The sequence below is a fragment of the Apodemus sylvaticus genome, chromosome 11, assembly GCF_947179515.1.
Source record: "Apodemus sylvaticus chromosome 11, mApoSyl1.1, whole genome shotgun sequence".
Classification (NCBI taxonomy): Eukaryota; Metazoa; Chordata; class Mammalia; order Rodentia; family Muridae; genus Apodemus; species Apodemus sylvaticus.
The window spans coordinates 65,123,438-65,150,121 of record NC_067482.1 but is presented as its reverse complement, the minus strand read 5'-3'; the positions used below and the strand labels follow the sequence as shown (position 1 = coordinate 65,150,121).

At 34.5% G+C, this 26,684-nt stretch overlaps 1 protein-coding gene and 1 pseudogene across 12 annotated transcripts in view; both read right to left on the bottom strand.

Annotated features, from left to right (window-relative positions):
* The window catches only part of Lcorl (ligand dependent nuclear receptor corepressor like), a 143,463-nt gene that overhangs the window by 46,055 nt on the left and 70,724 nt on the right, over positions 1 to 26,684 (bottom strand). The window contains exon 5 of one of the 12 annotated variants that reach the window (XM_052199198.1): positions 25,428 to 25,474. The exons of the other annotated variants lie outside the window; for them this stretch is intronic. Within the exon in view, the coding sequence (XP_052055158.1) occupies positions 25,428 to 25,474 (47 nt within the window). The remainder of the gene's footprint in view (positions 1 to 25,427; positions 25,475 to 26,684) is intronic. 12 annotated transcript variants of the gene reach the window in all.
* On the bottom strand, positions 19,073 to 19,906 carry LOC127696441 (DNA-directed RNA polymerase III subunit RPC6-like; annotated as a pseudogene).

Sequence of the window (26,684 nt, the reverse complement as noted above, 5' to 3'; positions counted from 1 at the left end):
GGGGAGGGGAATCAATTAAACAACTTTATTCCATCAAGTATAGGTTAATCACAAGGTCATCTATAAGCCAACTGAGTACCAGCAAGATACTTTGTTTGGTCTAGTGGTAACATTCTACACAGTTCTGGTCTCTCTGGCCTTCACAGGTAGGAAAGAATGAAAAGCCATGAAGGATAGATAATCACACTTGGGAAGGCTTCCTGCTTCTTTGAAACAGACCTACTTCTAGAGACACTTACTTACACAGACCAGTATTATAGGAACAAGCCTGTTCTGGCCCAGAGCTGTATGAGAATACAGGGGCAATGCTTCCTAATTTCAAAGTTCAATATTAGTTAAAATACGTGTCAAAAAAGACAAAGGAAAGTCATCCCAGCATGATAAGTCATTTATCATGTAAGGTTCATGGCTCTATATGGCTCTATAATACAAAAAGATTTGAAAACATAAAATTCACAGGGAGGAAAGGAAAAATCCTACTTTTATCATGTCCATTATATTATCACTTTTTGTAACAAAATTCAACTTAAGACAACATATTATCTAACCATAAAATAGTTTTTCAGATCTGGTAGAGATATTGCATAACACATACTATTTATTTCAAAGCAAATACTTTTCAATTATGAAAAACATTTGAGAGACACCATGGGATATAAGATCAGACTTTAGTCTTTGCTTTCACTGTCTGTTTATAATCTATCTGCTATGAACCAGAAGACATAGTTATAGGTGGGAATCTTAGCAATATTTGTGAATTTAAGCTAGCCACATACCATCTATATTTTCTGTCTCCATACTTATTAAAGTAGCAATAATAAACAGTGGGAAGTCATAACAGGGATTTATCATAAAATGGTACAGAAATTACACAATTGTAGCTAAAATATTAAACTACCTCGAATATATATATATATATATATATATATATATATATATAATACACACACACACACATCTCAGTTAAGTGTGATCTGTTATCAGAGGTGATAATTTGTAAGAATAAGAGAAGCAAATAGACACAGATTGAATGGTCCTATTATAAATCAGTCAAAATGGCAAGTGGGGGGGGGGAAGTGTTTGCCCAAACTGTTAAAAGGTCTGGTGCCATTAAAGTTTCCGGCCTCGATCAGTGAAACATTGTCCTGGTCCTTATTTCTTTTTTTTTTATTAGAAATATTCTTTATTTACATTTCAAATGCCCCCTTTTCCTGGCCCTCCAACCCCGAAAATCCTTCTTCTTGAGCTTCATTTGATCTGTGAATTGTGTCTTGGGTATTCCAAGCTTTTGGGCTAATTTATCAGTGAGTGCATACAATGTGTGTTCTTTTGTGATTGGGTTACCTCACTCAGGATATTTTTAGTTCCATCCATTTGCCTAAGAATTTCATGAATTCATTGTTTTGAATAGCTGAGTAGTACTCCATTGTGTAAATATACCACATTTTCTGTATCCATTCCTCCATTGAGGGACATCTAGGTTCTTTCCAGCTTCTGGCTATTATACACTCCTCCACTGCTGGTGGGATTGCAAGCTGGTACTTTGGAAATCAGTTTGGCAGTTCCTCAGAAAATTGGGCATAATACTACCGGAGGACCCACCTATACCACTCCTGGGCATATACCCAGAGGATTCTCCAGCATGTAATAAGGACTCATGCTCCACTATGTTCATAGTACCCTTATTTATAACAGCTTAGACAGACAGATTCTCTGGATCAGATCTGTGATCCAGAGAAAAATGTGAATATATCTGTATATTTTTAAACAGCTAAATTTTAGAGACAATTTATTATAAAATAAATTCTGTAGTTTTTTTTATTATATATTAGTGGGATGCTATTATAGTAAAAGATTAAAGTGGTAACTTTAGAACCAGGCTGTGAGCTATGAAGGTAATGCCAATGAAAGGCTAAAATAACCTCAAGTTCCACTTTACAGAAGACTCATACAATTACTACACAGAGCGAAGTATGTAGGAAACTAGGAAACATAATTATATATAATTATTATATAATACCAAGCCTATTTTGTCTATAGTAACTTCCAAAGTAAAAAATGTGCCTCATGTTGGAAGATCTACTGGGGAAATCTTTAAGCAAAACATAGAAGTCCTTTTGTTTATTTTTTGCTAATTAAAATAAAAAAGGAGATAAAGAAATGTTTAAAATAAAAGCTATCAAGCCATGGTTATTTAAAAATTCTCACATATGTAAAAAGAACAAATGATAAAATTAAGGAGTGCTTATTCGGGCTGGAGATGCAGCTAACAGTGCTTGGAAGTTTAAAGCTCTAAACACATAAAAATAAAAAAAATCCAAATCAATAACTTCATGTCCCACATTAAAAGTAAATAAACTAAAAACCAAATCAAAGTAAGTGGAATGTAAATAGATAACCAGAGGTGAAATCGATGAAATGCAGAATGAAAAAATAGAGATAATGAAAGTAAAAGAGACAAACAAAAACATTAAACATTAACTAAAGTGATAACAAAAAACCCCAGATAAACTCAAAATTGCTGAAATTGAGATGACAAATAACACCACCAATTTTAAAAGAAAATACAGAAATATAAGGAAATACTATAAAAATGATGCTTCAATTAGACAACCTAGGCAAAATCTAATTCCTAAAAGAATACAAGCTGGCTAAATGACTCAAGAAGCAACAGAAAGTCTTGACTGACTTAAAACAAGTAAAGATGAAATCAATAAGCAAACACACTCAACATAGGGGGAAAAAATCCAGGAACAGATGGTTGCAATGGCTATTCTGCCATCATACATTTAAACAAGAATTAATTCCTTCTATTTGAAACTCTAAGTCAAAAGCAGCCAAACTTCTAACTCATCCTGTAAGGTTATTAATCTGATGTCAAGACAGGACAAAAACATGCATAGAACACTACCAAAAGAAATTTGGTATCCATTTTACATACACACACAGACACACACAGACACACACATGTAATATCTCAACAAAATGGTACCAAATAGAGTTCAGCAATATATAAAGTGGACTCTGAACAACAAAGCAGAGGGGCTTCTTACCCCATGAATTGGGAGTTTGGGACAAGAAATGAGAATCACTAAGCTATTGTAAAACTATTTATTTACAGAATGCAGCACACAAAAGCATCATGTCCAAAAATGCAGAAAAACAACACACAACAAGCCTTGATTTTAAAACCACAAAAAGCATTAACTAAGAACAGAAGACAACTACTTCAATACATACAACATAGGTAACATCATGTTTGATTTTTGATGTGAAAAAAGAATAGTTTCAGCTCTTTGTGAGACAGTCTCATTATGTAGCTCTGTTGGATGTGAATTTGCAATCTTCTTGCAAGTTTTTTGTTTTTCCAAACTCCTATAAAAACTAAAGGTATGGGCTATAGGGTATAGTATCTTTTTAATACTGATCTATTTAGACTTAATTAAAATATCTAACTCTTTATGACAAGCTTATTCATTCATAATATTTTGGTTGTTATTTTTAGCCACTATTATTTTTGACTCACAGACTCAGAACTGTCATGATTCTGTGATGAACAATAATTTTAAAGAGTTATTTATTTATAATTGTGTATATGCGTGCCTGTATGTCTGTGTGTAATTTAGTGCACTGGAATGCAGGTACCCATGGAAGCCAGAAGAGGGTGTCATATCCCCTACAGGTGGATTTATAGGTGGTTGTGATCCAACTTATATGACCGCTGGGAACCAAACTCAGGTCTTCTGTAAGAGCAGCAAACATATTAACCACTGAGCATTCACTCTACACCTTAGGAGTCTTTATTTTTGTCTTGCTTTTTATCTATGCGGTAACCTATATGAAGAACATTTAAGTAATGAATTTTATGACACTTGATAATCCATTTTAACAGATTAGATATTTCTATTTACACTTTGCTAAGTGTCAGCTGTTCTTCTAAAATATTCTCTCCTTACTATATTTCTTCTATTGGCTTAGATATAACATCAATTCTCTTTATTAGCCACTGAAGGGTTTATAAGCTTATCTTTATTACATATGTTTATAACATGTCTGTCCTATTAAATAAATGAACAATTCCTTAATTGTAGCCAGGCCACTCTCCTATACATGGTGGGGTCTGGCATCAGTCCCCTCCCTAATTCTTTCCCATCTATCATTAAACACATAGTAGCTGTTTTGTTCTTTCATTTCTTAGCGCCTTTAACACTTACAACTTACAGCTGAACTATTCAGCCTTCTTCAGATTTCAGATTTTTAGAAACTGTTACTATATACAACATACTGTTTAAAAGTTCCATTTTAAATTCTACTGTAGTGATTTTTATTTTTAATATTCTGCTTTGTTACTTGTATTCTGCCTGGCCTGAACCACCCTATGTGCTACCATGCCTAGCTATATTTATCCCACACTGTACTAGCTTTTAACGCTTTTTTTTTGTTCTTTACTTTTTTTTAATTTTTCATTTTTTATTACTATTTTAAAAATTTTTTTATTGGAAATTTCCTTTATTTACATTTCAAATGTTTTCCCCTTTCCAGGCTTCCCCTTCCGGAGTCCCCTACCCATCCCCCACCCCCACCTCTATGAGGGTACTCTCCCACCCATCCACCAACTCCCATCTTCCTTCCCTGGCATTCCCTACACTGAACACACTCAGGCCCAAGGGCCTCCCCTCCCACTTATGTCCAATAAGACCATCCTCTGCCGTACATGTAGCTGGAGCCATGGGTCCCTCCATGTGTATTCTTTGGTTGGTGGTCCAGTCCCTGGGAGCTCCAGGGGGTCTGGCCAGTTGACATTGTTGCTCCCTCCATGAGGCTGCAAACCCCTTCAGCTCCTTCAGTCCCTTCTCCAACTCCTCCATCTTGGATCCCATGCTCAGTTCAATGATTGGCTGCGAGATCTGCCTCTCTATTTGTCAGGCTCTGGCAGAGCCTCCCAAAAGACAACCATATCAGACTTCCATCAACAAGCACTTTCCAGCATCCACAATAGTATCAAGGTTTGGTGGCTGTACCAGGTTGGGCAGTCTCTGCTCTACATTTTGTCTCCATATTTCCTCCTGTATTTTGATCCCCCTTCTAAGAAGCACTAAAGCATCCATATTTTGGTCTTCCTTTTTGGGCTTCATATGGTCTGTGAACTTAATCTTGGGTATTCCGAATTTCTGGGCAAATATGCACTTATCAGTGAATAAATACCATGTGTGTTCTTTTGTGACTGAGTTACCTCACTCAGGATGGTATTTTTCAAGTTCCATCCATTTCCCTGCGGATTTCATGAAGTCCTTGTTTTTAATAGCTGAGTAGTACTTCATGGTGTAATGTACCACATTTTCTATATCCATTCATCTGTCGAGGGACATCTGGTTTTTTTCCAGCTTCTAGTTATTATAAATGGCTGCTATGAACATATTAGAGCATGTGTTCTTATTACATGTTGGAGCATCTTCTGGGTATATGCCCAGGAGTGATATAGCTGAGTCCTCAGGTAATAATATGTCCAGTGTTCTGAGGAACCACCAGACTGATTTCCAGAGTGGTTGTACCAGCTTGTAATCCCACCAACAATGAAGGAGTATTCCTCTTTCTCCATATCCTTGCCAATATATCTGCTATCACCTGAGTTTTTGATCTTAGCCATTCTGACTGGTGTGAGGTGGAATCTCAGGGTTGTTTTGATTTGCACTTCCCTGATGCCTGAAAATGTTGAACATCTCTTTAGGTGCTTCTCCGTCATTTGAGCTAAACAGAGAATTCTCAACTGAGGGGAAACTTGAATTGCTAAGAAGCACCTAAAGAAATGTTCTTAAGTTTTTATTATTTTAAAGAAAACCTCATTCCTTTTTTGTTTTTATTTCTTTCATATAAAATAAGTTTTCTGCCCACATGAGTGTTCAATATAGTATGTGCATGCTAGATGCTCATGGAGGTCAGAAAGCACGTCAGACACTATGGAATAGGAGTTTTCTGCCACTATGTGGGAGCTGGAAATCTAACCCAGTTCCTCTGCATCAATAAGGGCTGAACCATCACTCCAGGCCCAAACCTTTCAGTCTTTGATGGTCTGATCTTGTTCTTTATTATTTTCTTCCAATACTTTTGTAATGAATCTTACTTCTGTATGCTATGATCTATTTTTTTTAATGAATCTTGCTTTTCTATGTTATGATCCATTTATTTGGGGGAATGTAAATATTCCAGAGAACTTTGTATTTGGTAATGTTCTGAGATTAATTTTGCATGTGTTCTTTGTTTTGTTTTATCAGGCTCCTGTAGTTGACTGACCCATAATTACAAAATAAACTTTAGAGTTCTGTGTGATTTTGACATCTTAGCTGTCAAGACACTATCTGAATAAGCTTAACAACCTGACTTCAGATGCCTAGAATGACTAGAAACCCTGGACACAGTAACATAAGGATCTGTCATCAGCAGGGACTGTAGGGAGATGGGACATAGAACAAAGAGACTCTCTAAAAGTTGTGGGCAAGCTAACCTAGTTCTGCAATAGGGAAGAAAATCTGATCAAACAAGATGAAAAGATATGAACACCCAGAAGGCTCATGTGTCTTTCCTGATAAAATCCCAGGGAAAAATTTCCTCCTCTGGACACAGAATTCTTTGTAATCTAATTTGCAGTTTTACTTTGCTCTTGCCCCAAAGTTTTGTTTTAGTGAGATTCTTACAGTTCTAATCTTCTTTACTCCTAGAACAAAAGTCTTCATTGATTATAAATTTCCATTATATTGAAGGATATTTTAAATTCATCATTCAAAATTCTTAAGCATTTTTTCAAAGTTACAATTCATTTAAAATCAAATTTTCCATAGTCACTATATGTACATATACAACTCATTCAGATGTGATAAATCCCAGAGTAAAATTCTTGAGCCATTCATTAATCCTGAAAGAAGCATCTTTGTATTCCCCTTCTTTATGTCTTTACGCTCTAGTGTCATCTAAGGTCTAGAGAGCATATGGAAGCAATGAAAGCAGAAACTGGATTAAGGGGAAAAACTCATATGATTTTATAACTTTTCTTTCTTTAAAGTTATCAAGAGTTTATATTGTTTTAGACTAGAATAAAGACTATAGTTTCTCAGTAGATGGAGCTTGGGGAGTTCTGTAGAAGAGTTGGGAAAAGGATTGAAGGGCTACAGAGAAGACAGGAATTCCATGGGAAGACCAACAAAATCAACTAACCTGGACCCTTGGAGGCTCCCAGAGACTGAACCACCAAAGAACATACATGGACTAGACCTATCCCCCCCTACACCCTCACCAATTATGTAGCACATGTGCAGCTTCCTCTTCATTTGGGTCCTCTAACAATTGGAGCAGGGGCTATCCCTGCCTCTGTATCCCTGCCTCTATTCCCCTAACTGGGCTGCCTTGTCTGGTTTCAGGAGGAGAGGATTTGCCTAGTGCTGCAGTGACTTAATGTACCAGGATAGGTTGACACAGGGGGCACCTCCCCCTTCTCAGTGGAGAAAATAGGAGAATGGAAGAGGAGCTGTCTGAAGGGGACTAGGAGGAGAGGGGGGCTATAATCACAATGGAAAGTGAATAAATAAATAAAATGAAAAGAGTATAGTTTGTATTTTACACCTTAAAAAAGACCAGGCTCATTTGGTTCTTTGAAAAAAATAATCAGTTTGATAGCCCTTATGATATTAAGAATAAGAAAAAATATGCAAGTTTACTAGAATCAAAAGTAAAATTACTATAGATGCCAATTAATTAAAAGGAGAAATAAAAAATTATAAGTTCATGCTCAAAATTTACGAATAGCTGGGAATGGATTGATTTCTTGGAATTCAATTTGCCAAAAACGTATGAAAAGAAAAACAGGCTATGGTGGTGCTCGCCTTTAATCCCAGCACTAGGAGGCAGAGTCAGGCAGATCTCTGATTTCAGGTCCAGCTTGGTCTGCAGAGTGAATTCCAGGACAGCCAAGGCTACATATTTCTTCTGTGGCTTCTATTTCAGTTCCTGCCTTCAGGTTTCTGCCCTGCTTGAGACTTTTCTCAGTGTTGGACTGCCACTTGGAAGTCTAAAATGAAATAAACTTTTTGATTTCTATGTTCCTTTTGGCTATGATGTTCATCAACTATTGATTTATCAATTACACACAATATATTTATACTGGAAAATTATAGAATGTGGGGAAAATATATGAGAACAATAAACTTTCTGCTCCATCTAGAAACTTAAATTCACTTTTTAAGAAACTTAATTTTACTTTTTAAGAACACAGATATGTGTTCTAGGTATGGTGGTATATGCCTATAATATTAACACTCAGGAGGCTGAGGCAAGAGAATTTAAAGATGATGGCCATCATGAATAAAATAGTGAGATCCCCCCCATCTGAAAATATAAAATAAGACCTATTAATGAAAATTTAAAAAGATTAAATGAAAATTCTATACTTTCTTCCTCATGGTCTTCCTTAAAAAGTCATTCAGCAGATGGCACCGGAGATCCTTTAGAACAGAGGTTCTCCACCTTCCTAATGCTTAAACCCTTTAGGAATCCTGATGTTTTGGTGACACCCCAACCATAAAATTATTTTTGTTGCTATTTTATAACTTTAATCTTGCTACTGTTATAAATTGTGATGTAAATACCTGATATGCAAAATACATGTTCATTGTTACAAATTGAACATAATTAAAGCATAATGATTAATCACAAAACAATATGTAAATATATATTGTGAATATATAAATATGTAAATATTTACTTCTAATTTCAAGTAAATAAAAATTTGTTTTGAAGTATGGTACAACATGGCTGACAGTCTTAATATAACAACAGTAAATTACATTGCTACATTTTGTGACAAGATGTGTAAAAAGTCAATGTCAGTGCAAAGGTTGCGAAGGCTTCTTTCTGACCAGATCAGGAATTCTCGAGATAGTCTTTGCAAGAGGACAACAAACATTGTTTTCCACAAGTATACTTATATATTCAGACTTTATAACCAACAAGCTGGAGAACCCTGTCACAAAGATATGGTGTTGGAAATGGAAGAAAGAGGTGCAACACAGCCTCAGACAGAACAGGACAGGACTGGAAATATTTGTTCCAGAAGTCTGTAACTAGCATTGTGGAGAAATTAGTTCTTGCTACATTGCTGTTAATGAACTCTTCTTGTACTGACTGTCTCAGGAACATTTTCAACTTTGACTGTTAAAGGGCTTCCAGCAAGTGCAAATGGGTGTCATGTAGGTTTGGAAAATGTAATAAAATTTTGTCTGCAAGCATGTGCAAGTGATGTTTCTTAGAAATTATCATCATAATCCTTTGTTCTGGTTCAATGCCATGGTCCTCAAAAAAAGCAGATAAGGTTAAGTAACATGTCAAATTTATATTCATCCTTTTTTTGTTTCCCTGGCCAAACCTGAAGTTTCATTTGGAATAAAAACTTTTCCACCTTTTTCAGACAAATCGAGGCATGCTGTATTTTGTGATAAGTTATTCAATATGGTAAAGGTGTCAACAAATTCAACAAAGTAAACTATTTTCTGTTACTCACTTTTATCATTGAAAAGTGCTTCAAACTACGGTCTTGCTTTCTCAATTAAAACATTTTGTGTTCATCACAAAGCTTGAAAACATGCTTTAGAACTTTTCATCTTGAACATACTCACTGCAGTGTGAAGCAGAGCTTTGTTTGGTGCACCCAACTCATTATACTGTTTCAAAAACAGCAGATGCTTTAAAGTACTCACGTTGACAAAACTGACAGAACTTAGGGTACTTATCAGTACTTATTGTAACTCTTGTGGTAGTGTCTTCATTGGTAATATTTGCCAATAAATCAACAGTGAGTTCCAATGACTTCTGGTGAACTCATTCAGTACCAAACATTGAAATCCAGATCACCATCCTAGCACAGCTAGGGAAGAAATCTTTTCCCAAGAGATCTTGTGCTCTTTCAAAAATGAACCAACTGTGTCAAATACATTACATGCAGAAATGTTGTTTCATGGCATTTGCAAAAGAGAAATTCATCTTTGTAGTCACCATCATTAATACACCCTGCATAAATCAGTGAACAATTTGTAACATCTATAGATTGATCAAACTGGATCATGAATATTGGAATATATTTAATTTCCTGAATTACCTGATGGAGTATATCAGCAGCAGACATGCCATCTATTCTTCAACAGACAGTATAGTTAAATAAGGAAATTGCACTCAATTGAGTAACAAATTCATCTCCAATAACTCGAACAATGTCTTTGGCCACTGGCAATGGTAAATCTTCACCAACAGTATGACAGTTCACAGCTCTAACAAATCTGAGTGCCACCACATATGAAGCTTCCACAGCTGTTACATTTTGTTTGTGTTACCTGCCACCAGTATTAAATTTGGTTTTCTTGAGTCAATCATGCTTTTTATTTTTTTGCTTAAAAAATAGTTGGTATCCTTGCCAGCAAAGCTTAGATGCTTGCTATCAAAGTGGCTTTTTAGTCTGTTCAGCTTCACAACAAAAAAACACATTATGTTTTCTCAACTTCTGCTGTAATTATTGAGGTCAAACCATACTATTAAAAAATCCTTACTACATTTTCTTTTCTTAATGTTCTTCTCTACATGATCCACTGTCATGGGATGGTTTCTAATGAGAATAATATATAGCAATAGCTTTAATAACACAAAATATCATACATGGCATAGTTCAGTCAATATAGTTCATTACTGTTTCCTATGATTTATTTTTTCTTTCTTTATATACCTGTAACTATCACAAGGGGGCAGTATTCACAATGGGAATATAAAAAACTAAGTTCCCATGGCACAGATATTTTTTGAAGTAGTTAATGATTTTGCTGTACATGATTTTACATCTGTCCAGCAACTATATATAATAATGTGTTATTTTGCCTCCAATACTACTGCTTTCAACACAAAAGTTGCTTGCTACACATGTGTGACTGGTCTGACAAAGTACCTTATGGTATCAACCCTCTCACATACCCTGGCATTTGTTTAGGGTATCTGTGTCCAGGTAATTAATATGCAAGCTTATCTACATGTAGGTGGATCTGTCTGGAAACAGAGAGAGGAGTAGTGTCTTAGTTCTCTGAGAACTATTGGAAATATGAGTTTTCTGATTATCTTAGGTGACCCAACCCCTGCGAAAGTCTCAAAAAGGTCATGACCCACAGGTTGAGAAATGCTGCTTTAGAATAAACAATGACAACACACACACACACACACACACACACACACACACACACACACACACACACACGATACTTCTCATAATATTTAGTTTGAAATATGCTTTTGAAAATCTCTTTACTTACTTACTAGTAAGTAATATGATTAAAGCTCTAAGACAGAGTCTATCAATATCTCTTCTTTTAAATGCAAGTTATTTCATCCCATACTCAGGTACCTAGTATTGAAAATATAGAATTATAATTTGTAGAACTATTGGACATTGCCCGTACACATAGGCAGATCAGAAAGGCACTATATGATGATACACAAGCCAAGTTCTAACTCACACCGTGGCATGTGCACAGCAGTTCCATCTGACACTTTCCAGCTACTCACAAACAAGAATCCCAGTAAAGCTTTTTTCTCCATACTGAAAAGAATTCACTAAACATGGCATGAACATATTTTAAGGTTTGTATTCTCTTTAGGCTGAGACATAATAAAGCACTAAAGCAATGTTTCTTACACGGAGGGGTTGAAGGGAGAAAGGGGAGAAATGATGCATATGTAGTATACATATATGGAATTTAAAAATAAATATAATGATAAAGCAGGATGGAAGCACCTTAATAATTCATCAAGCAACTAGTCACTCAGCCATGGGAGTCCATTGGATAAACGTGATACACACTTTTATGGACATCAAATTAAGCAGCTCTGAGTTATAAGACAACTTATTCCTCCATCTTTTTATTTTTTGATAACTGACAAATGGTTTCATATAGGTGTCTGGTTATTTTATAGTACATTCCCTGATGAAGGAGTAAATTATACTAAATAAGCATTTTGGTGAGGGTAGAAAAAGACAGGAAAAAAATCAAAGTATTATCTAGAGAGATGATAGAAAATAAATCCTTATTCTTTTAGATATGAAACTCAAATTCTCAGTAGACAAATTATAATGACAGATAAAAATTCACATTTATGAACACTATAGACTTTTGCTGCATTAGAATTCATGTTGTCATCTATTTTCATGTACACACACACACACACACACACACACATCAGGGAGTATAGTGTAAAATAACCAAACACCTATATGAGACCATTTGTCAGTCACACAAAACAAAAAGGCAGGGGAATATAGGTATACATGTATTTAGATATGTTTTGTATTTGTATGCATACATACATACACATGTACTTTGTAAGGATATCAACATGTATCCATAGATAATTTTGGAACAGGGTCTCATGTACTTCAAGTCATCCTCAAACTCCTTATGCAGCCAAGGATGACCTTGAACTCCTCATCCTTCTTACTTCACCTCAGAAGTGCTAAGATTACAGGCATATATAATTATGCTTGACTTTAAAGGAAAAAACTTCTAGATCTACCAAATCTAAATAGGATTCAACCTGATTGTTTTTCTACAAAGAAAAGACAAAAAGAGAAAAAGCAAGTCATGAATAGTGAGAGAACTCCCAAACACCAGCTTATTTCTTAAGGTAAGACCATGTGGTATCAGTAATATAAATTCTAGTGTTGAGTATCATGATCATTTTTCAAACTCAAATCTATTTGGTAATGGGTTCATATAGTTGAAAAGGCAGGTTGAGAAAGAAAAAAAAACAATCCTATAATCTGAACTTACTTGGTTCAAAGGCAATGAATATGTACACCTATATGAATTTATTTCCTGGGTTCAGATAGTACCTGTATCAAAGGATACCTGTATTGTCAAACAGAACATGGTATATTACTTTGATTCAGGATTTTCCATTTTTTTGCATGTTCTAACATTACTTTTGTTGATTTGAAAGTCAAACTATAACAATGTTTCTATTAATTTTACTCAGTTGGAATAATTAACATATAATATTTGTGGAAGGCTCCTAATTACTACAAACAAAAATCTAAGGAATATTTTCCTTTATCCATATGTGATATATTCTAAGATTCCCTTTAGATGTCTAAAGTTACAAAACCCTGTAAACTACTTTTTTCCTTATACATATATGTTTATGATAAAAAGTTTATTGATGTGGCATAGTACTAGACTAAAAATAATAAGTAGAAAGAAACTGAACTATTAATATAGAAATTAGAATATAAAATGGTATATGTTAAACACATTTATAATCCCTCAAAACAATTCACTCACTTTTACTTAAGGCTTGTTTCTACTATTCATGGCTCTCTTTTTTTTCCTTACATAGTTTTATTTTTTTTATTTATTTTCTATATTCTTTGTTTACATTCTAAAAGCTTTCCCCTTTCCCAGCCCCCCTCCCCATATGTCCCATAAGTCCTCTTCTCTCCATCCATTCTCCTATCTTTCCCCCTCCCTTTTCTCTGTCCTGGTGCTCCCCTACAATTCTGGATCAAGCCTGTCCAGGATTAGGGCGCTCTTCTTCCTTCTTCATGGGAATCATTTGATATGCTAATTGTATCTTCAGTATTCAGAGCTTCAGGGCCAATTAATATCCACTTATCAATGATTGCATTCCATGTGTATTCTTTTGTGATTGTGTTACCTCGCTTAGGATGGTATTTTCCAGTTCCATCCATTTGCCTAAGAATTTCATGAATTCATTGTTTTTAATTGCTGAATAGTACTCCATTGTGTATATATACCACATTTTCTGTATCCATTCCTCTATTGAGGGATATCTGGGTTCTTTCCAGCTTCTGGCTATTATAAATAAGGCTGCTATGAACACAGTGGAGCATGTGTCCTTATTGCATGCTGGGGAATCCTCTGGGTATATGCCTAGGAGAGGTATAACAGGGTCCTCCGGAAGTGTCATGTCCAGTTTTCTTAGGAACCGTATTCATGGCTCTCTTAAGACCAAATATTCTTCTGCAGTAACAACACACTACAGTAAGGTTGCTTAAAACTCATGATGCATGTATTTCTATGACTTCCCACTTAGCATTCTTAGATCATGCTTGACCATATGCCACTGAACCACAGAAAGTAAAACCATGAATTCAGGGTTATGTCAAGCAAATACATTTCATGTTATCAATATATTTAATAGGTATGGATCATTTTACTTTAATTTCACAGTTGCTGTATGTTTTATCTTGTATAATTTACATACAGGGCTAATGATTTTATTGCATGAGAGCCAGTGTGTAGTAGATACATGTGCATGAACCCAATGCTTGAGGGTTCAGCAGGTACAAGCACCTGTCACCGAGTTTGATCCCCAGGATCCAGAAGGAGGAAGGAGAAAAACCTGCTTTTCAAGTTGTCTTCTGACCTTGATAGAATATAAAATAATTTTTAAGATGTAAAAATTATTAAACTTTAAATTCTCCTGAACAATCCAGCGATATACATTAGGCTGGCTTTATCTATCTTGTATATTAGTATCAATATAGCTGTGACTTGAGAGCACGATTCTCCAGTATTGATGACTATTGCAAATGCATTTCTAGTACATGTGGTACACTTATGTTGGTACACTTAACACAAGAAGCATTAACATTCCTACTATACTACATGAATAGAAAAGAACTCTAGAAATAATGGGTCATTTTTTACAATCATGGTTTATAGCATCAGATTGTAGTAATACTGCATAGTGAATGGCAGTAGTAATTTAACCCTTTAAAGCATTGCAATGTACCTACCTAGCAACTAACATAGACTTTGGATAAGAGGCCGGTAGCACTTAAGCACAGGATAAGTGGTTTAGCCACTAAAGGCAGAAAAAGATCTGAAAGCTAGAACAGGCATATCTGCAGGCACAGAGAGAGTACTATGGGGGGAAAGTAGGAAGATCAACCAGTAAAGGAACAAATGGGATTTGCAAATACTTTTGTGCAGGGACTCCTCTGGCTATGTGGTGAAATGTTCTTTCTCAGAACCACGTGTTAAAATCTATGGATATATACAAGAAACTAACTCCACTGAAATATAGATGACAGTGAAAAACAATTGAGGTAATTATACAGCATTCTTCCACAATGTATTACAATGTAAGATCTAATAGTAATCTGGTATCTATTCCAAATTCAAAGTAATGATAATGAGCTTTAAAAGACAGTGTGTCATAAAATATGATATATATTACTAAATAGATATTAAAAATCATTGTTGATAACTGTCTACATTGAAAGGTAAAGATATTAAAATTCATCTGTACTAGTTGAAAATAAACTGTAATTATTTTTTTCCCATTCAAATTTATGAGCCAATTAAATTCTACCTATGAATTTTGGGGTATGTAGATCTCCAGGCTATGAAGCCTGGAGCTAAGAAGAAAAGTTAAAAGGACATAAAAACTTGAGAGAGTACAACAGAAGTCATAACAACAAATGAGTAAAATAGTCATCTTACATTTCCAATGTAAAACTAGTATATTAATTTGCTCACATCCTATAAAAAGATAAAAAAAAACAGTTTGTTAAAGAAAGGAAGTTAGAAAAGATTCAGAAATTTCTGAATAATTTCAGAAAATAAAGCAAATCTTTAAAAAAAAAAACGATTCAAAACAGGAATCTGATAACTGCAACACAATGATTTTTTTTTCTATATTGTCAGACACAGACATTCCACTTCCAGTCTGCTTTATCCAGTTTGTATTTGCTACACACAAACTAATTAATGTACTGTGTTGTATTATCATCCCACCCCTATAGCTCAGGGGCCAGAAACACTGCAAATGTTGTTTTTTTAAAATTATTTAACGCTTCCACTAGTGTTCATAGGATTCACACACACACACACACACACACACACACACTGTGCGCGTGCATACACTATATTTCTCAGTATTTTGTGACTATTATGTTGTTACGGATTCCAGCACACTTATACTTGGTGGTGCAGAGCTTGTGACGGATGCAGGAATATGATTTTCTACACTTTACCAAACCTAGAGTTGATGTAAAACTATTCTTTTACCCTGAAATGATCTGGGGATTTCTAAATGTAATTTAAGCCAGTAAAGACTCAACTTTTAACAATAGGTATTTCTGATAGAAAAACAATCATATAGGTCTACTGTAATTGTTCATGTGGAAATGAATAATATCTCAAATAGTCATTTATTTTTATCCTGGGGCAAAAAACAAATTATGAACTAATATTATTTATATAAGTTACTAATTTTTAAGAATTCAAAAAAGAGCATAATCTCAAATAACTCAAATAGACTCAAACTTAAACTTTTGGTTTTATTCAATTACTGCTAAACAGCCTGTTTATATTAGATATATCATTAATGTTTTAAATTAATTTGTTTTTCCAACTTTCAAAATGAGTTGTTTAAAAGTGTATTTTAGTTATAAACTATATTTCAGTGTGAGCTTTAATAATCCCCAGGGAGAGTCTTTAGCAGAGCTTTCTGATTATTGAGCTATATTGCCTAATATGAGCAGTATCCATAGGCAACTGGAATCAAATTCAATTCTTTAATTTTTACTGTTTTAAGTGCTGACCAGAAAGCTGGCTCCAGGTTATACTGTACTAAACAATATAGACTATTTTAATCATGATGGAAAAATGCTATCTGGTCAGATGTTATGATGTATACCTATAAATCCAGCAGGAGGGAGTTGGAGACAGACTGAACTCAAGATTCTGTCCTACTGTATTACACTGCGTTAGGATGTATATTCTATAGTTGTCCCTCACCTACCCCTTCATTGCTGGGCTGACAGTTAAGCCAGGATTTTTCTCATGCCAAGAGTTTTCTATCATTGTGCTCCATCACAGAATTCAACTGATCACCATCAAAACCCTTAAAATAAAAATGTATTTGTTACCAGACCAGATTAGATGTTTCATGTGAAAATCCACATTAAGATTCATTAAAACAAAATTATAAAATCATGAACTCATGATGTCTGAGTTTATATAGATCACTTTTTTGTTTTCTTTTTTCCCCTCCCATCCCCATCCCCCAACAGGGTTTATCTGTGTAACAGAGCCCTGGCTGTCCTAGACACACTCATTTAGACCAGGCTGCCCTTGAACTCAGAGATCTGCTGGCCTCCATCCTCTGAGTGCTGGGCTTAAAGTTGTACACCACCATAACTGGCTGCATAGATCACTTTTTAAAAGATCCTCAACAGACCGGAGTGTGTATTCTCAGGTGAGCAAAATACTTATCGCTAAGTGAAAAAGATCTGTAATTTGATTTTGTGGTGTCATGATTTCAGTGGATTATAATTTCTTTGGATTATAGCTTATCTCTGTATATTTAGCAAACAATTTGGTTTTTTTTTCTCCTTTGTGGCGCTCCTCTATTTAGTTTTCTCTTAATATAAGACTAATGTTTGATAGACCAGGCAGGTCCAGAAAAACCGAACCTTGTTCTTACCATATTAGCCTTTACTACAAGTGAAGAAGAAACCTATGGTATCAGGCTTCTAGAACTTTTGGTATCTTACATATAATCTAACACTTAAAAAGAACTGTCCCATTAAATGTTAATTAAATGCCATAAAATTCATGTAATAAAAAAGAGCTAGCAAGTTTGATTTTACTGGGCCCATTTATCTCAAGGTAACTCGTCCAATGGGTTCACATAGAACATAGCCAGATGGTGGTAGAGCTCAGGCCCCAGAGAGGAGTGTAGTGGGAATTCATTTGGCCATGGTTGACATAAAGAAACTTAAGCCACAAAGCGAGCTGGGTATAGTGGAAAGGTTTTTTAATTCCAGCACCAGAGAGGTGGATCTCTGAGTTCAAAGACTGCATGGTCTACTGGGTGATTTCTATGACAGAGAGCACAAAAGAGAGAAATCCTCTCTTAAAATAAAAACCAAAGGTAAGAACCCAAATCTCAGGATTCTTAAAAAGCATATGGCTATTTTCTGTACAACAACATGCAAATTAACTTAGCTTTCAAATGCCTGAGAACTAAGGCTGGCAAACTGCACAGCGAAGGCTTTCTACTTAGATAGGCATACCATGATTTTAGAAAAGGATAAAAACCAAGGAGACCACTATAAAACAAGGTGAGAAACACCTATTTTTTCAGAGAGTGAATGAAAGGTAATGATCTATCTGTATTTTTAGACAGATGTCCTGATACTAACTATGGAGATTAGGCTGGCCTTGAACTGACTGAAATCTGCCCACCTCTACCTGCCAAGTGTAGGCATTAAAGTACACTACCACACCCATCTTGTTTTACTTCAATTTTACTTAAAAGATTAGATATTGTCAAGTCCTTCTATCTACTTTAATAAAACACTGTAGAGTGATGGTTTATCAAGAAAATGTATCAAGTTTCTAGAAGCTGGGAAGTCCATGTTGTTGGTAGAGTACTGTCTAATGAGGACCCACTTCCTTATACTTTCCCTGTGTTCTTGCATGACAGAGAGGCAACAGAACACTTTGGGTCTTTTTGCAGGCCCTAATTCTACTCATGAAGACTCTATATGCAGGATCTATCATGTCATCTGCCACCAAATGTCCTACTTATCACCCTCCACATAGGAATTAGGTTATAATATTTGAATTTGGTGCTGGTATTGGGAGGATCGCACAGTAGAAATAGAATAAGAATCTGGGAAAAAATTCTGACAAATAATACAATTAAGCCAAAAGTAAAACTTACACCTTTAACAATGAAAGACAAGTAAGAACCCCTTGGAATGGGATATCTGAAAATATTTCCTGGACAATAGCATTTGGGAGTAAGGTCAGTAGAACAGCATACTTTATTGGCTTTTTCCTTGAGCTATCAAAAGTTGTGGTCTTCTAGTGCCTCAAGTTATTTTACTTACTAAAGAATAATTTCCCCATTAAACTTAATTTTCTCTGTGTTGTCTTAATAAATGTTTTCATAGTAGTGAGTCAGTATCTATCAGTGTAAAGAATGCTTTCAAAGAAATTTGAAGTTCCATCATTAATTATTTGCTCTTCAGTAATTCTACTTGCCAATGTAAGTAAATACACTGCCAACAGTACCATAATTCAGTGATGAGAGTCATCTCTACTTTCCCATAAAAAATGAGGGTATTTGAGATGATTTCAACATTCTCCATGGACAATGCTACCTTGCTGATGCCCAGTTCACAGATTACTTCCCTCACTTCCAGTGATTGAGTCTAATGAACTGTCTCTTTGTATTACTGGATTGTTTACTTTCTGCTTCTCTCTTCAATTGTAGGAATTTGAAACTCTGTTGGTAAAGCACCTCAACAAAGTCAGATTCAAAATCCTGGTCCCCACCAGTCATAGATCAACCAGCCTTGCTGCAAGTTATAGGTCATAAAATCTTTCTTTTGAAGGACTCTATAGGCTTTATAGCTTGATAAGCTTTTTACTTTTTAAATTCTTGAAAATTGTCAATTTCTGATACAAAGTTACTTTTGTATCAAATATCTGTACTTGATATTCCTTTATTCCCTGCATCCTGCATAACTTTATGCTTTCCTGATGATTGGACCCTTTCAATTTATCAGCATTCTGAGAATCCTTTATTCTATATAAAAGACCTGTATTGCTCTTTTAAATATCCAAATGACCCATGAACAACATTCTATTGATGGCCACTGACCACTGCTGGGCTTTTATGTGAGGCATTTGCATAAATCTATAATTCTGCTTTCTACTTCCACTAGATTCACATCTGGCATCTGCATGCTTTCAGGGCTAACCATTTAAGTACAGTACAACTAATTAGTGTGCTCTTCCCTGGGGTGGCCCACACACTCCAAGTTTTCTTCAAGTAACTGTGGCCCCATGTGGGGTTGAGGGCTCATGGGTCTTTATAAACCAGTTTAGCATGTTATTTTCATAATTCTACTTTATTAGTCTGATCTAATAGTCCTACATTGTAGTGTTACATGTGATGTTCTAAAGATTTGTGTCATTTTACTGCTTTGTTTTGGCTTTTGATAGGGTTTCTCTTTGCAGCTCTGGCTGTCTTGGAACTTGCTCTGTAGACTAGGCTGACCTCAAACTCAGAAAGTCACCTCCTTCTGTTTCCCTGAGTTCTGGGATTAAAGGTGCATCACCAACACCTGGATAGTGTTTGTACATTTAAAAAAATATTAAATAAAATGTTTATTTAAATTATATATAAATTGAATGACTAGAATAGTAGTCCATTTTATTAGTTGTAGGTTTCATATCCTTAGATTCAAGGTATGGAAAAAATATCCATGAAAAATTATATCAAACATGCACAGTATGTTTCTTGTCATTATTCCTTAACAACAGTTTAACAACTATTTACAAAGAATTATGATTTCTAAGTTATTCAGAGAAATGCTTAGTGTAGGAGGGAAATAGAAAGATATATGTAGGTTATGCAAATATTATACCACCTTATGAGATATAAGCAAGTAGGAAGTGTTATATATTTGTTGAGTCCTACAAAAACCTCTCATAACAAGAAATAATTCTTTCCTTCTCTCCCTTTTGCTATCTTTCTAGACATAAAGAATCATACACACATAGAACTTTATGAATGGCTAATATACTATGCAACATATAAGGCAGTACTTATTATATAAAGGACTAAAATGAAATATTAAAATATTCTCAGCCCCTAAAGTTCAAAATTTATGAAGATTACTATTCTTAGTTGGCATATTATTTTGGAGAGTAAAAATTATTCTTAAAATTTTCTTACCTACAAGTATTGTTATATTACAACTTAAAAATTATTATATATTATGAAACACATTTTCAAACAGTGATTTCTATTTACAGAAATCACTACAGTTTATTTGGAATGTAGAACCTAATGCTAATAAAAGACCAATTAAATTATTGATCACCTATCTGTGGTTCCTACCAAGTGGATTATAGCTGTGTAGAGGAGTGAACCAATTCGTAGATGATACAGATTAATTAGTTACAGATTTAATTAGTTATCATGCCTTCTTTGTTCAGAAAGGTATATAAACTTCATGTTCCATTTTGTATTATGTAATGGTTTAAGAAATCTAGCAAGTTTAATATTTGTGTGGAAATAATAAGAACAGGCCAAGCCTTTGAGAAAATTGAACATTTCTTCCTTCAAAGAGGATTTTAAATGTATCAGAAAAGAGAAATGTGAAATGACATGTATGTAACAGGATTTCAGTTGCCTTTAATTCTAGTACTAAGCAGTAAAACATAAGACAAGATTTTTAAGTATAATAATTATGCCTCTGCACTAAAAATAAAACTAGCGTCAAATTTTTAAATAAATATTTTTATATTAGAACAAATGGAACTGAGTGGACCTGACAAAGTTTGTTCCAATAAATACTAAGTAGGAAGTGTGTTTTCAACAGAATTGGGTATATCAATTGGTTGTGCAAAAGAACCCAACATACAAAATATGTTTTAAAGTCTACCATTTCGTGGGAAATTCGAGAGGAAAAATCCATTCACTTACACATCATAAGTCTATGTGCTTAACAGAGAAAGAAAGAAAACATAGCATCAATACTATACTACCGTCTGGTGCTATGCAGGAAAGGCATCTAATGGCATAGGAAAAGGGATGTAGGAGAATTGAAAAGGAGGAACTGAAACTCCTGTGTCACATGTAGTCCCTCCTGTCTGTCATGTGAACTATACCCAGAAAGATGTAAATAGGAATACAAGCCTGAGAACAGTCAGGACCAGACTTAGAAGAAATGACTCAATAGCTAAAAGTACATACTGCTCTTGCTGAGGACCAGAGTGTAGTTTTTAGCATCCCTGCCAGGTGTCTTACAACACTTGTAAACTCCAGCTCCAGCAGATTTAATGCCCTCTTCTGGCCTCTGTGGGCACCTACATACACATTCTTAAGAGATATATACTCCTACATATAAATAAAAATGAAACAGCTTTAAACAAGCAGAACTAGTAGCTGTTATTTTTTTTTTTAATTAAAAATGAGTCTTGAAGCTACAGAATTAGATAAGATTTGTAGGGAAAATAGATAAAATTAAAAAGTGATTGAAGTTCTAGTTTTAGAAGAGAAAATTTCAGGGATCCATTTGGGGTAATAGGAAAAGCTGAGCCAATAAGATAACTCAGAGAAGAAAGGCACTTGCCACCAAGCCTGCTGACCTAAATTTGATCCCAAGGTCCACAAGGCATAAGGAGGGAACTACTCCTGCAAGCGGTCCTCCTACTGCGCACACTCATGGTAGCACAAGTGTACTGATAAACAAACATACACATAATTAGTTCATCTTTTTTTCAAAATAGGAAAAACTTCTTTACTCCAACTTATTGTATCTTTTTTTACTTACAGAATCTACAAGAGAAAAACAGTGCAGAGAAAAAGGCAAACTGCTCAGTTAGTAAAGGTGACTGGCAGGAAACAATTTCAGTCTAAGGGAGACCAAGTATTACCAAGTAGGCGTGTGATGAACAAAGTACAATACTTTAGGGTTGAAGCAATCTAAGGTGGTGTCCTTGCCTCTGGCCCCATCTCAGCTGGGGATACAGCTTAGAATACAGTGCTTGCCTCATATGCTCAAGGCGATTGTTTAGTCCCCATCACTATACAAAAATAAAGTCTAAAAACAGGAGAAGAAAAGGGTATAGTCGGCATCTTGGGATTGGTTTCTAAGGTTACTTTTGTATTGTATAAATATCCAAAGTATCTTATTTTTATCTCCGTATCTTACTTTTCAGGAATTCTAAGTGTACCTATAAACACACACACACACACACACACACACACACACAGACACACACACACACACAGACACACTTTATCTGACAACTATAAAAGTATAGCTATTGATATGATGGAAATAAGATGAAAATATTTTCATGAACATAACTGAATGTGAACAGTAGTGTGTAGACTGTTTTATTGCAGTAGTTTCTTGAAAGTAAAAGTGCAACCCATTATAAAGGAAATTCAAAGTATGACACGATGATGTCATAAACAAATAAACACCATAGAAAAGAAATTTTACAGCCTAAATGAGTCATGTCATATAAAGATGCTTACATTTAAATAAAAGAAACATAAGCATATTAATAACTAAATTCCTAAGAAATCATATATTCTGTATAAGACATAACCTATCTTTAATGAACTCAAAGACATGAAAAGCTTCACCTGTAAAATATGGCTATTATTAAGTTTAAGAGGAATGTGTTGATTAGTAGAGCTTTCAAACAACCAATCAAATCCATCATTAAATTTTTTATTTATTTTTATTTTTATTTTTTGAAACAGGGTTTCTCTGTGTAGCCCTGGCTGTCCTGGCTCTGTAGACCAGGCTGGCCTCGAACTCAGAAATCTGCCTGCCTCTGCCTCCCAAGTGCTGGGATTAAAGGCATGCGCCACCACTGTACAGCTAATTTTTTTTTTTTGAGGGATAATATGCCATACCAGAATAATAGTTAAGTGGTTGCTAAGGATGTATGGAATAAAAAGGAAGACAGGAAAAACAGTATGATGAGAGATATTTTCATTTTATTAAACATCTACCAATATGACTCAGCTAATATGTACATATTTTGTCTAATTTAGGCAAGCTTAATACTTTAGGTGATCAGAGAATGTGAACCTAAAATCTAAAACATAATTTAGTTTATATGGCAACATTTGACAAGGCTATTTGTAACTACAGGATTATCTTTATGTACATAAAAAACCTGAATACATGCATATCTGCATATATATACATTATTTTAAAATATAATCTAAAAAATAAAAAAGTAAAAAAAAAAAGAAAAAGAAAACAAACAAACAAACAAACAGACTAAGGGTTAGGAATATAGCTCATTGGTAGACTACCTGCCTAGCATAGGTAGGGCCTTGGGCTTGTATCCTACCACTATAAAAATAAACAACAGTGAAACCATAGTTTGAAATTCATACTATATATAGGTACTAAATACTTTACTTCTTTACATAAGCACCAAATGAAGAACGAACACCACTAAACACCACTAGAGAAACGTAGATAACTAAACATAATTTATTTTATTAACAACTCATTCATTCAAGAAATATTTTCTCAGAAGAGGCTTTAATTAGGGAGGAGGGAGAAAAACTAATACAGAATAAGGAGGGGAGGCAAATGACAGTAAAAAAATCACAAGGAATCATAGATATGTAAGTTTATACATGATCCCTATGTCTGTGTATAGATATACATACACAGTTTAAATGAACTTTTCATGTGGACTGACAGTGCTCTCCATAAGTCACAGACTAACAGGACCCATAACAGGAGATATGATAAGTCCCCTTTCGGTTGTTAGTCAGGGCTATCTAAGAGAATCCCAAAACATAACCTATTGCTGTTGCCCATGGTTGCCTCCAAAAGGTTCAAGTGTATCCCTATTGCAGAGAACACCATGTGCTTTGGACATAAGACCCAGAGGATCTGAGCTGGTGCTAACCTGAAAGCCTCCTGACTGAGGACCAGCATTGATGGTACCAGAATTAAGGGTCCCACTTTTTGCTTCTTTGCCTGGCTACTATGTTAGGAGCTGTGCCTTATTTTCTTATGCAGAACTCTGAAAGCTCAAGTTGCTTCAGCCTTTCCTACCATGAAGGACTGAAATATGAAATAGTGAATCAAATAAGCCTCTCCTTTCAAGTAGTTCTGTCACTGAAATTAAAAAAGTAATTAACAGGCATAAAAGGCTAATGTTCAATCTTATTTAGTGACATTATTTATCACTAACATAACCCTGAAAATTCTAAGTTAGAAATATAATAAATAAACTCAAATAGAGTATTAAAGTTTTACTTTACATTTCAATAAGATGATCGATATAAACCTGTTATTCATAGTAAGTGGCAAAGTATCAATACTACTGCTGTCAATATCCAGAATATTTAGAAATGATCAAAATAAGGAAAATTTCAGAAAACAAAAGCTTCATTAACATCTCAGTTGCTAAAGACACATGTATTTCCTGTCTTTAAAAATATATTTATTTTCTATTATCTAAAAGTATAGTTATTTTTTCAAAAGTGACAAACTAATTACCTTAACAGAGTTAATGTCATTAAAAGGTATTATTTCCTGTCCTCATTTTGGGTAAACCATACTGGAAATTTATGTTTCTAATGAAGGAAAAGAATAAAACAACAATAACAATAATAAAAACCCTACATAAATTCAGAAAATAGTATGTATTACACAAAGAAAGGAATTATCAAAGATAAGGCCTGATACAAGGCAAAATTGCTATACTAGTAAGACTCATTTAAAATCTTCACAATTTTCAAAAGAACTTGAAGAAAACTAAGAGATTCCCAAACTGAGAGGTCACTAAATATCCAGCAACACTCACCCAACTATTGGTAGGAGACCTCTTGGAGACCCAGATGCTTGAATCAGCTGAAATAGTACCAAGTTTTTTTTACTGAAAAAAACTTTTAAAAAGCAATGGAGAATAGGCTAACTCCTTATTATATATATATATATATATATAAAAACAAAACCTGAGAGTTATTCATATTGACAATTTTACTTACTATCAGTATAAATATCTCAAAGAAAGAATAGGGAATAGTGAATTCCAAAGTAAACAAAATTAGACTGCATGTATGTTAATTTTAATTCTTAGTGATACAGGTCTAGCATTAAGTATTGTAAAGACACTAGCAGAATAACTTTTCTAAATTAACATGCTATAAATCTTAAAAAGAAAATAAGATTTTGTAGCTTCCTAAAAACTGTGAAGAAATATACATTTTAAAGATAATACAAATTCTCCAACACTATTTCAGTAACACACAGGGAAAGGTTTTTATTTTATTTTTAGTTACTTCGATTTTTTTAAAATGTAGTTCTTTAGGTCTTATAATTATACTAGTGATTTTTGTAATAAGGATTCTCATAATTGAACCCAAAGAAGTTAAAAAATTAATAACTAAATGAAAGATTCAAAAGTGAATAGTACTTTTAATATCACTGTTTAAGATTGATAAATATGAAGTTATCAATTTAGCAGAAAAATATATGCTAGAACCTAATTTTAAAGAGCAGTGGAAGGGAATTAATACCAAGCTAAGAAGAATACACAAGTGCTTTCTCAATCTCTACAAGGTGAAGATAAAGAAGGTAACCACACTCCACCCAAACGCGTACATTCCTTTCTCTAAACATCCATATGGGGCTTAAGGACAGACAACCTACAGCCTACAGGGAATGGTTAGGGACAAAAGCTAGAAGACCATAATCTTCCCAAGCAGTTTAAACATAAAAACTACTTTTCCTTATAGATATATAACAAGTAGAGGAATAAGTGAAACAAGACCTATTTGGTTGAAAGAAAGACGCCAAATACAGACTTTTTAATGTCAAGCATGCATACTCACGCTGACAAGCACTTAAGCAGTATATTAGCTGGGAGATGATGTTAAGAGATACATTATTAGGGATAGGCCTGCAATATAACGTATCTATAGCTTCTTCATCATCCAGCACTTTTTGAAGACGTGAGAATAGCAACAAAATAATGAAAGTAAGAAGCACAGAAATATTTTAAGAGGTGCCCATGCAGAAGAAGTTTGAGAACAGGAGGCTGAAAACAAACAGCTAGCAC